Raw genomic sequence first — 13,187 nt, forward strand, 5'->3', positions numbered from 1 at the left:
GAGTCTACATTTCAGCCTTTTCCAAATTCTCCCGACTATCGTACACATCAGTTTTTCCCCCTCTGAAGAGGTTGTTCCTGAGTCTACATTTCAGCCTTTTCCAAATTCTCCCGACTATCGTACACATCAGTCTTGATGGCCTGGAAAAGCTCGAGTGTTAAATGCTCCCTAAAAAAACAAACCCCAAACCCCTGACGATCTACTTTTTTTTTGGTAGAAATACTGCTTTGTGTGAAGTTTTCAATATTTATGGGACACCTGTTAATGATAAAGCTTTATTTACAAGACACCCGTATTTTGAATGGTTGTCAACTCTGAATGTGTGACATGGACCTGAACTTCATCGATGAAAATCTTCATCGATGATCTCCTGTTATGTAGCTGTATATGCATGCTTGAACCTGTCTGAAATATAGTATATGTTATATAATGTATATTGTCTATAGCATGTCATACATATTATTTACATTCATATGGTCGGAGAAAAACCATTAAAGCCATAAAGAACAAAACTTAACAAATGCCTGCTGTACATTATCAAATACCGGACATAATCTCACAACTGTTTTGAACTTTGTAGTTCTGACATCTGTGTGTTGTCTATATTTAAAAGATAATGGGAGGGAAGAGTTGGAGATTTATTCTCAGATTATTCTTTATATACTCAAGGGTTTCAAGGGAATTTACTACTGTAGACATAGTTTTCAGAGAACCTTTTTTTTTTTTTTTTTCCTTCTTTTTCCCCACAGTAGGCTTGGAGTTGGGATGGGGAGGATGAAGGAGAGCTCCAGCATACTACTGGATTATGGGCCAAGAATTCTGCTTAGCATCCTACCACAAAAAGTCATTCATTCCAAACAGAGTTTGGAAAGTCTGATTGTCTTGTACACTTTTTTCTTTCTTTCTTTCTTTCTTTCTTTCTTTCTTTCTTTCTTTCTTTCTTTCTTTCTCTCTCTCTCTCTCTCTCTTTCTTTCTTCCTTTCTTTCTTTTTTTTTTTTTGAAGTGCAGCCTCATAGTGGAAGGAACTCAATTGAGATCAATTGAAGTTGGTAGTTTGTACTTTCAAATAAATATTTTCTAGATTTTAACCCAATAGTTAAGGAACCTTACTTGTCTTGGTTACTACCTGCTTTGGAGTGTGCCTAGAAGTCACTGACATTCTAGTTGGTGCTCAGTATTCATGTGCAGGTGACCTATCTTGTCCGACAGTTTTTCCTACTTAGCAGAGGAAGAAGTAGTACTGTACAGGTGTTTATGTCTCAAACATGTTTCAGGGTGCAGACTTGTAATTCTTCAGTTTACTGAAATTAGAAGTTTCATAAATTAGGGATTGGAAGCTTGAGTAATTTATCATTCTCAGGATTGGGTTTTATTTCAGTGCCTCCTGTGATTAATACTTGAAAGAGACCTGAGGGTTGCTTGAAATGTTTCCATTAAATAATAGTGGGGCTATTGTAAAAATGCTGTAGTTATGAGTTTGTAACATAGTGGTGTAGACTGTTTTTCCTGAATTGATGTTTAAGCCCTAGGCTTAATATTAACAATAAAAGAAAATTCATAATAAAATCAAATTGTTAGATATCTTTTTTCTTAGTTTGCTGTCTATAAAGTAGAATCCATCTATTTCTTTTTTAAGTACTTTGTAAAAATTATGGGATCTTGCCTTTCTTTAAGGATTTTTACTTAATTTTTTAAAAAATTTATGTGGCATATCTTTTTGTTGTTTGGTTTGGGGACAGTGTTTCAAGTAACCCAGGATGGCCTTGAAACAAAAACTCACTATGTAGGTAAGGATGACTTTGACTCCTGTACTTTGAGGAGTATCTATCTTCTAAGTATTGGGATTATGGGTCTGTAAGACCACTATGCTCAACTTTTGGCAGACCTCCCCCACCCCTCTTGTTTCTCAGGCTGGCCTCAAACTCTTCTGTACACTCTTTGTAAATGCTGGGATTACATGTTGACCACTACCTCATCTTTATGGGTTCTGGGGCTTTGACCCAGCTATTCTCAGATGCTAGGCAAGCATTTTACCAACTCAACTTTATTCCTGGAACAGCCTTTTTATATGTTAATATCGCATATAGTTTACTAGGAAAGCTCTGGAAAGAAAATAAATTATCTCAAGACAAAATCTTCATTCCAAGTTTCTTTATGATTTAGACAAATGTTTTGGTATGTGGGATGTGGATCTGTGTTTGTTGGTTAGAAGGTTCTTCACCTTTACATGGATTCTAGGAAGCCAACTCAGGTTCACAGGCTCCACTACAATGCTTTTACCCACAGGGTCGTCTCTATGGCCCTTCCGTGTTTCTTAATATCTAAGTTGTTTTTTGGCTTTTCTTTCCTAAGCAAAACAGTATGAGTAATAGTAGGTGGAACCAAACAATGCAGGTATCCCTATGGGTGGGGGGCTGTAGTGATTCAAGAACTGGTGTGTAGAAGCAAGCATGAGTAGGGTTGAAAGGGTGGCCCAGCTTCCAGTGCAAGGGCATTAGATGTTGAGAAGGTAGTTTCCATGTACAAAAGGACAGCTTGTGTAGTCAGATGAGTTCAAATATGGAAATAGGAGTAATTCACATAGGAAGGTCCTTGGTGAGGGGTGAATCCAGGTAGGGAGAAAGTGAGCATTTTAGTTAGAAGCAAACTGCTATGGTATGAGGAGGATACCCATGCAGGACTCTTTGCTCAGCACAGTAGTTGGAATCCTGGTGGTTCTACAGGGTGTCTTCACAGGATAGTTGCTTGGAACTTGGTGAGAGAACATGTGGAAGGTGTGGCTGGGATCCCAGTGTGGGAAAACTTCTTAGCTGATAGAAGTCTGGGATGTTTGATCAGACAGAGTGAGGTCACTGTAGGGATTAAGACAAGTTGTGTTAGTGAGCTTAGGTGATGATCACATATATTCTTTTGTGCTTGGGAGGAGAAAGGATAACATAGAATGGATCCTGTGATTTTAGACAGCAATTGTAGGGATCTGAAGTCAGATACAGAGAAATACAGGCACACACATACGCTCTCTCTCTCTTGTTTTAGAGGCTGGAGAAAAGATGGTAGCTTCCTCAAAACAATGAGCACATAGGGCATCCAGTTCATTCCTGATTTCTAAACTGAAACTAAAGGGAAATGGGCATCTCTTTACAAATTGTGGCCTTTAGAGCTGGTACAGCCAACATAAATATTAGACTAGAAAAAGTAGAATATTTTGCTATTACTTATATACCATTTGGGTTAAGTAAAAGTGGGGCTATATAAAGAACTGGTGTTGTTAGTATTTTCATCTTTAAGAGTGTGGTAGTCATCATCTTATTATAGAATCTTCAACTTGAAGGTTTTCCTTCATAGTTCTACGCTTAAAAGATAAGGATGGCATGTTTTATCACCATTTTACTCTCTTTTTTCTATTATTTTCAATTCCTGCCTTTTTGTGGTGGAGTACTTCAGTTTTAAAATTATCTTAATTTTAGATAATTTCATTATTAAGAATTTTTGCTCCCTGTTGATAATACACAACTTTAGATTTTTATTTTTATTATTTACTTTAGGAAGAGGATTTTCCTATATGATCCAAGCTGACATCAAACTTAGACATCTCTTTCACAGGTCACCATGGCAAGCTCCATTTTGGCTTCAAGGGTTGTGCATTTCAGATATCTTTTGAATGCAATTACTTTTCTTATTTTTAGGTTTTTCTTTATTTTTATCTTTGAATTAAACTTTCTCTTGGGACATTTTACATTTTAAAAACTTATGTCTTAATTTTTCTTTTCTGTTTTAGAGATGTAAATGTCCTGTAATCCACAGGTGTTGGTCATGTTTGAGACTTAGGCAACAGAATACTATTTGTGAGAGACACAACTGTAGTCATCTGTTCTATAAATATTCTTGTAAGGTCCAGAGGAAACTCCAGTTCCTCAAACTTCTAACTAGCCATCTTGCCTGCTCCTATAATTTTTTTGATAGTATTATATGGACAGTTAACAATTAACAGATACTTGTTAAGTGAGTACATGAAAATATGTTCTCTTATTAATACTGTATTGTACTGGAATTATTTTGAGGATGAGTTGTATTTGATTATAGTTTAAAAATTGATAGTTAACTTTTCTTTCAGGATCATCTAAAAAATTATCACAGAAGATTTTGCCGGCCTTCCAGGTAACATGTTTATACTTGAACTTTTAAGGTGATTTATTTTCATCTTCAGAAAATGGATTTGAAAATAAAAAGAAAAAACTGTTACCTTTGACTGATTAATCTGTATGCCCACTGATAATTTGATCTTTTAATTATTTTATATGACAGAAATATTAACACAAATTGTGTATGAGTTAGTGGAAGTAAGAAAAATACTTACATAGAATCATGGACAAGAAGAATTGAACACTGAATTACGAAAAGCACTGAATGATAATATTAATGAATTATACTAATTTAGTAAGTTTTTGGACCATAAAGAACTTGCATTCTTGTTGGTTTTTTTTTTTTCTGTACTACTAGTAAAATTATTTAATGGACAAAAGTATTATTTATAGTAGGATTATAAAGTAACAAGTATCATAAAAGTTTTATATATAATTTAGCTATTAATTTGAAGTACAGACAGCCATGTAAAAAATTGTGTGAAATTTGTATGTGTTTTAATATGAATGAAATCTTTAAAAGTTTAAACAAAAGTTTATCAACCCTCTTTAGAGGTAATTTATATTGACTGAAATCCAGATGTCCTTCATCAGGTAAATAGTTAAACTCTGATCTATTCATTGCATAGATATTATTTATCAGTAATTGTAATTAACTGTTTATTTGTGCAATAACTTGGATTGCTTTTTAGAGAATTATTCTGAGTAAAGAGCGTCGGTGCAAAATATTACATAATATACAATTCCATTTCTATGGAAGGTGATGATGATGATTATTGACACAGGGTTTCTCTGTGTAGCCATGGCTGTCCTGGACTCTTCGTACATCAGGTTGGCCTCGAACTCACTGATATCCATCTGCCTCAGCCTTCCTGAGTGCTGGGATTACTGGCATGAGCCACTGTGCCCGGCAGATGATTATTTTTTAAATGACAGAAATTTAAAAATGAAGGACAGATAATTGGTGGATAAGGGTTAGGAATGATAGGATGTAGTGAGGAATGAAGGAAGTTAGAAGGAAGTAGATATATTCCTGCCAATACATGAGTCCTCATGGTTACCAAACCATTCAGTAGTCTTCTCTGATTGTGATATTGAATGTATAGAGGTAATACATTGGGTAGAATAATGCATTCCCTAAACACACACACAGACACACACACACACACAAAACTGAAATAATCCACGAAAGATATTTACTGATAACCACGTTGATTAAACCGGTTAAAAGTTTTGAGTCTTTTTTAATGGTCAGATAATGCAGACGCTTGCTACTGAAAGTCTCTTGGTGACCAAGGTCAGGGGCACAGTGTTTTTAAAGACAAAACAACACGATTGCAGCAGTCTTTGGGGGAGGGAGTTCCCATTAGTTTGGGATTTGGGGTGCTCTAGTAGCATGTGCTTTCTTGCAAAGCTAAGCAGTATTTTCCACATACTACATGACAGTTACTTTTCATTTATATTTTCTCTTAATTGTTATTATTATTACAATTATTTTCAAGACAGGGTTTCTCAGTACAACTCTTGCTCTCCTGGAGCTCGCTTTGTAGACCAGGCTGTCCTCTGGGTCCTGACTGCTGGGATTAAAGGCATATGCCACCGTTGCCTGGCTTTAATTTTTTTTCCAAGCTTCCACAAAAATCAGTTATTGCATTTAATACGTCTGGACCACAGTCAGGGTCACGGAGCATTCCAAAAATGATGCCAGGGTGGATGTTGTTCTTGGGGTTTGGAAGGCTAAGAAGTATCTAGGCAGACACAATAAAGTTGGGACAAGGTGGTCCTATATTTGTCATTTCTAAACTTAAACACACCCTTTGTAAATATGTATATGGTAGTATAAAATCAACACAGTATGTTATTAAGCTATTTCTGTTCATTCATAAATTGCTGATTAATTAAAAATGAATGCTGTTGAAAAGTACACTTGAAAAGTTGCAGAGAACATATGTTACTTAAAGATGTTGAGACTGGTGTCTGTAATTATAGCTCAGTGGTAGATGAATTGCCTATAATGCCAGACGTCCTGGGTTCAGTTGCCAAAACAAAAGCAAAACATTTCAGAACCAATTTAGTTTCTTAAAAAACCAGAATTATTAGTGAAATATAACAGTTGTCTGAACCAATTTTAATTTTAATATTTAAAAATAATTTTAATAACCAATTTGAATTTTAAATGCAGATATTCTACTCAGTAGATATTTGTAGATAATAGCATACCTTCTCTTAATATTACATACAGATAGGATGAACTTGATGGATTTATAAACTATCAATTAATTGTCTTGTGTTCAAAAAGCAGAGATACTTTTTCCTATTTAAAGCTAACATTTTATATGAAATTTTCAAGCAGACAATAACATAAGTAACAGACATCTTACAGAAATGATATATTTTCTTTTTTATTAGAGCACCCAACATTCATAAAAAGCAATGCCAGAACGTGTTGGAAATCGTACAAGACTGTTTTGAAGAACAAAGTAAGGCTTCATTGTAAGATGGTTTCTCAGAGTTGGTATAGATGAAAACAGATTTAACACTAATGTTAAATGTAGCAGATGTATTCTAACATTTAAGTATATGGAATAATTTCTGTATAGTTTTGAATATATATATATATATATATATAACTAATCCTTCTTGTAACTTTTGGTATATTGAGGAGAATATTGTTATAGTGACAGTAACAATGTATCATCTTTAATTCACCAGATTCCTATAATCTGGAACTCCATAGAGCCATACTTTCCTCAAAAGAAAATATTTCTCTTATGTGAAAATCTAAAATCATAAATGCTTTAAAATCTAGAAGTTTGGATATGAATATCATACCACAAATGGAAAATTCTATGAAACTGTATGCACAAAATTACCTTCAGTCTTTTTGTGTAAAGTGCATTTGAAATATAAATGTTTTACGTTTAGACTCAAGAAAAATCTTATGCATATGTACATATTTCAAAATCTGGAAAGAGCATGAAATTAGATACTTACAGATCCAAGCATTTCTATAAGAGAGAAAGTGTAATGGAAATAAGAGTGTAGAATTCTACGAATCATTTGAGTTAGAAGTAATTTTGGTAATTTGCATTTTATTTTATTATGAAGTGATAAATTAGCACAAACACACCAAACAAAAAACGTTCTGAGGCTTAGCAGATTAGGTGAGTGGTGAGATGGTAGATGCCATGTTTCATGTCATTTCCAAGAGCATGGTTGGAATATTGGTCTCTAGCGCAGCAGTGCTCAGAGAGGAGACCTCTGAGGTGTGAGTAGATTATAAGGTTTCTGTCCTCATGAGTGAATTTATGATGTGTCAGTTCTGTATTTTGCTCCCTTGGTATAAAATAAAGACTCTTGCTAGGTCTGAAATTTCTGAAATCTCTGTTTCTTTTAAATTACTCTCTCTTTTTCCTCCTTTTAAAGCATTCTCTTATATTTATTTTGTTCTTCTGGGTCTGAAACCCAAGGCATTGTGTTTGTTAGGGAAGCACTCTGTCACAGAACTACATTCCTAATTTAGTCTCAGGTATTCTGTTAGCACAAAAAGTAAGAGAGTGGAAAACACATCTTCATTACAGACTGAAAAGAACTGAACATTTTCAGGAATTTTGTTTGCTTTTCTGTTTCTGATGATAGTAGGTTTGCTATTTCTAGTGTTTGAATTTGGAATTTACAAGTACAGAATGATAGCAATCATTTTCATTTCTTCTAAACTAATACTTAGAGTTTTAGGGAAATAGGTAGTAGAATACGTTTGAATATTGTATTGATGTCTCTATTTCTTTAGCCTAATTGTGATTTGAAGAGTCAACTGACAGTTTTTCACAGGTCATGGAGCAGTGGTTTTCAGCCTTCCTAATGCTGCAACCCTTTAATACAGTTCCTCATGTTGTGGTGTCCCCAACCATAAAATTATTTCTATTTTATAACTGTAATTTTGCTAGTGTTATCATAATGTAAATATCTGCTATGCAGGATCAGGATTTCTATTATGTGACTCCCAAAAAAGGGCCGTGATCCCCCGGTTGAGAACCACTGATACAGAGCTACTTTAATTGCTCAGTTAGAATCTTTCGAGACAGGGTCTCAGTATATAGATCAGAATTCACAGCAGTCTGCCTCCCTGTTCCACCTGACTGCTAAGGTTTTTTTGAAGTTGTATTCCACATTGCTCAGCTTTCTTTTTTAATATAAATCTTGTCATTTATTTTTATTATAGATTCTACAGAAACATTGCTTCATTCAACACCTAAAAAGAAAGACATTCATAGTCAGTCATCAGGCAAAGAGGTAAGTCAAATAGGAGAACTGCTGTAGGTTTGTTGCTTTTAAACAGTATTCTTATGTACATTTTACTTGTCTTATTTAAAGAGAATCCTATGGTTCTATTGAATTTCATAAAATTTGGAGGTATTATAAAATTTTGGTTTGCTTATTTCTAGTGTTTGAAATTGGGAATTACAAGTACAAAATTATAACAATCGTTTTCATTTTAACTAATATTTAGAGTGTTAGGGAATGGATAACTTTAAAAGTTCCTGATGAGACTGACAAGCTTGGTTGTTTTCTAAAGACTTGTTGCTGTCCAAAAAAACTATTTTTGTTTGATGATGTGCCTTAAAAGAATAGGTTGATTTGTTATCCAAAACTATTATATTTTCTGTTAGAATTATTTTCCTCCAAGTACTGTGTTTGAACCCAGGCCTCACACATGTCAAACACAGGGCTGGATCACTGAACCACACTCTGAGTTATAAAGTTTTTGAAGTTAGTGATCTAAGACATACTATTTGGGAGGATAGTACTAATGGGAAAGGTAATATAATTGTAGAAGGAAAGTTTGCTAAAACTGATAACATTGTGTTCTACTACAAGCAGACTTGGAACTTAACTATACTGCCTAGGCTGGCCTTGAGTTCACTATCCTGATTGCTAGTCTATAGGTAGGCTTTGGTTAAAGGAATGCAGACAGCCACATCTCAGATTTTGAGAGACTTTTTATAATAAGAGAAATTATATTGATCTTTGAAAAGTAAAGTCAACTTTAAATTTCCTGGGAACTTGACTTGATCTTACTTATTTTTTATATTAATCACAGGTTATTTACTTTGTATCCCAGCCATAGCCCTCTCCCTCATTCCCTCCCAATTCCACCCTTCCTCCCTCATCTTCTCCCTGCCTCTTTCCAAGTCCACTAATAGGGGAGGACCTCCTCTCCTTCCATTTGACCCTAGTTTATCAGGTCTCTTCAGGACTGGCTGCAATGTCCTCTTCTGTGGCCTAGCAAGGCTGCTCCTCCCTCGGGGGGGGGGGGGGATGGTGGAAGAGCTTGCCATTGAGTTCATGTCAGAAATAGTCCGTGTTCCCCTTATTAGAGAACCCATTTGGATACTGAGCTACTATGGAATATACCCGAGCAGGGGTTCTAGGTTATATCCATACATGGTCCTAGGTTGGAGAAACAGTCTCATGAAAGACCCCTGTGCCCTGATATATTTGGTCCTTGTGGAGCTCCTGTCCTCTCCAGGTCTTACTAACTCCCCCTTCTTTCATATGATTTCCTGCACTCTGCCGAAAGTTTGGTTATGAGTCTTAATATTTGCTTTGATACATTGCTAGGTAGAGTCTTTCAGAGGCCCTCTGTGGTAGGCTCCTGTCCTGTTACTTGTTTGCTCCTACATCCAATGTCCATCCCATTTTTCTTTCTAAGTGAGGATTGGTCATCTTACCCCGAGTCCTCTTTCTTGTTTATCTTCTTTAGGTGTATAGATTTCAGTATATTTATCCTATCTTATAGGTCTGTATAAGTGAGTATATATCATGTGTGTGTTTTTCTGCTTTTGGGATACCTCACTTAGGATGATCGTTTCTAGGTCCCACCATTTGCCTGCAAATTTCATGATCTCCTCATTTTTAATTGCTGAGTAGTATTCCATTGTGTAAAAGTACCACAATTTCTGTATCCATTCCTCAACTGAGGGACATCTCGGTTGTTTCCAGGTTCTGGCTATTACGAATAAAGCTGCTACAAACATGGTTGAGCAAATGTCCTTTTTGTGTACTTGAGCATCTTTTGGATATATGCCTAGGAGTGGTATAGCTGGATCTTGAGGAAGCATTATTCCTAATTGTCTGAGAAAGCCCAGATTGATTTCCAAAGTGCCTGTACAATTTGCATTCCCAACAGCAATGGAGGAAGGTTCCCCTTTCTCGACATCCTCTCCAGCATGTGTTGTCACTTGAGTTTTTGATCTTAGCCATTCTGATGTGTGTAAGGTGAAATCTCAGGGTTGTTTTGATTTGCATCTCCTTGATGGCTAAGGACGTTGAGCATTTCTTTAAGTGTTTTTCTGCCATTCTACAATCCTCTACAGAGAGTTCTCTGTTTAACTCCGTGCCCCGTTTTTTTAATTGGATTACTTGATTTGTTGCTTTTTAACTTCTTGAGTTCTTTATATATACTGGATATTAGCCCTCTGTCAGATGTTGGGTTGGTGAAGATAGCCCTCTGTCAGATGTTGGGTTGGTGAAGATCCTTTCCCAGTCTGTAGGCTGTCATTTTGTTTTGATGACAGTGTCTTTTGCTTTACAGAAGCTTTTCAGTTTCATGAGGTCCCATTTATTTATTGGGTCTTAGATTTAATTCTATTGATCTTCCAGTCTGTTTCTATGCCAATACCATGCAGTTTTTATTATTGTTGTTCTGTAGTATAGGTTGAGATCAAGGATGGAGATACCTCTAGAAGATTATTATATAGTATTGTTTTAGCTATTCTGGGTTTTTTGTTTTTTCCATATGAAATTGAGAATAGCTAAAACAATCCTGTATAATAATCTTCTGGAGGTATTTCCATCACTGATCTCTTTGTAATGTAGATTTAGTGTTTTGATTATGTGGCAGGATGAGTTTCTTTTCTGGTCTAGTCTATTTGTTGTTCTGTAGGCCTCTTGTATGTTTATGGGCATCTCTTTCTTAAGGTTGGGGAATTTTTTTTCAATGATGTTCTCGAAAATATTTTCTGGGCTGTAGAGCCTGGAATCTTTTTCATCTATTCCTGTTATTCTTAGTTTTTGTCCTGTCATGGTGTTCTTGCTTTCTTGGATGTTTTGTATTTGGAATTTTCCAATTTTATTTTTTCTTTGAGAGATGTATCAATTTCAGCAATTGTATCTTCAGCTCCTGAGATTCTCTTTTCCATCTTTTGTATTCTGTTGGTGATGTTTACCTTTGTGGTTCCTGATCTCTAAGTTCTCCCACTCCAGGATTTTCTCTGTTTCTGTTTTCTTTTTTGATTCTAATTCTGTTTTCATATCTTGCACCATTTACTTCATCTGTTTGAATGTGAATTCCTGTTTGTTCATGATGGCTTCTATTTTTTTATTCATTACCTCTTTATGTGCCTTGAACAATGCATAATTATAGATTTCAGATCATTTCCTTGTGTTTCAGCTGCAATAGAATATCCGTTGAGTTTTGGAGACTCTGGTGAAGCAGTGATGTCCTTGTTTTTGTTGCTTGTATTCTTACACCAGCCTTTAGCCATCTGGTTGTCTGCAGCCTTGAGTGATTATTCTTGGAGCCTGTACTGCAGACTGCATTCTGTACAAACAGAGATTCCCTGTCTCTGTAGTCTTGAGAAGTCTCCCCTGGATTCACTGTCTCTGCTGGCTCACTGTTTTTTACCCAGGTAGCTGGGGCACAGGTGGAAAAGTCTAGAGCTGCTCCAGTGTCCCACAGGCTTCCTTAAGATGGTGGAAGATGGGATTTGGGTCCTAGCTCGGCTCTGCTAGGTTCACTGGCTGTGCTGGCTGTGTTGTTTCTGACCCAGGTGGGCTAGGCTGCTGGGGAGCAGGCAGGGAGATCTCTGAGCCTAGAGGTGCTCCAGTGCCCCACAGGCCTTCTTCTGGAGGAGGACAATGGAACTTGGGTCAGTTTCCTAGCTCAGCTCCACTGAGTTCTCTGTCTATGCTGGGCTCACTGTTTCTGGCCTCTATGAGCCAGGCTGCTAGAGCAGTTCCAGTGTCCCACAGGCTTCTCTTAGATGGTGGTGATGGAACCTGCGTCCCAGGCCAAGTTTAGCTCTACTGTGTTCACTATCTGTGCTGTGCTGCCTGATTCTGACCTTGATGATCTAGTCAGGTGGGGAGCAGGCAGAATGGAGCCAAGCCTCCCCCACAGTACCAGAATGTATCCTCTCCACTGGGTGGTGAGAGTGAGCGCCACTAGCAGCACCACCAGGAAGGTGTCCACAGCATGTTGAGTTTGGTTTCCTGGGTTTGGAAACATGAGCCTCTAGTACCCAATAGGTGTCCACAGGACTGTGAGAGTGGGCGCCCAGGTTTGGAGTTTCACCCACAGTACAGGAAGGTATTCACTCCACAGGCAGTGAACGCCCAAGGTCTGAGCCTACAGGCGCTGGTCTCAGGAAGATAACCACAGAAAGTGGGCTTGGGTGGCAGGTGGCCTAAGGCTGAGGGGTCAGAACCACGTGCGCTGCAGCTGCCTGTCCCAGGAAGGTATCCATAGATGGTGGTTTGGGTGGGTGCCCTAGGGCTGTGACAGTGTTGGGTGGGAGCCCGGGAATTTTCCCTGGTATTAGCCTGGTGGCCTGAAGATGGACCTTTGAGTATCCCCATGGATTTTCCTCTCACCTGAGAAACACAGATGTCAGGGTTTTGGGGTCCACAGTACAGCCCGCCAGTCACCCTGCTCTTACTCCTGAGCTTCTTTTCAAATACTCGGAAAGGTCTGTGCTACCATCTTCAGGTCTTAACTTTTGAATTTCTTTTTCTGGGTAGAATAAAATATAAGAGTCCAGCAATGTCTTACTGCAAACAAATTATAGATTTAGAGTTTTGGAGTATATAATCTGCAACTAATTTTCTTCACTCAAGGAGAAAAAAGTTTCTTATATGTCTCCTGACTTAGGGAGGTTTTCTTCTCTAGCTAGTAGATACAGGTATTAAATCTATCTTCTGTTTTGCTGAGCGGACTGTTCTCCACAGGCTTGGATCATTCAGTTTTTGTTTTTTTTTTCTGG

The 13,187-nt window shown here is 37.1% G+C and overlaps 1 protein-coding gene across 1 annotated transcript in view; it reads left to right on the forward strand.

The window, feature by feature from the left end:
* Nucleotides 1–13,187, forward strand: part of Cenpc (centromere protein C) — a 58,650-nt gene that overhangs the window by 418 nt on the left and 45,045 nt on the right. Inside the window, exons 2-4 of the mRNA XM_055629312.1 lie at nt 4,116–4,159; nt 6,553–6,623; nt 8,366–8,436. Coding sequence (XP_055485287.1) covers nt 4,116–4,159; nt 6,553–6,623; nt 8,366–8,436 — 186 coding nt within the window. The remainder of the gene's footprint in view (nt 1–4,115; nt 4,160–6,552; nt 6,624–8,365; nt 8,437–13,187) is intronic.

The sequence above is a fragment of the Psammomys obesus genome, unplaced genomic scaffold (assembly GCF_907164565.1).
Source record: "Psammomys obesus unplaced genomic scaffold, mPsaObe1.curated_primary_1811, whole genome shotgun sequence".
NCBI lineage: Eukaryota > Metazoa > Chordata > Mammalia > Rodentia > Muridae > Psammomys > Psammomys obesus.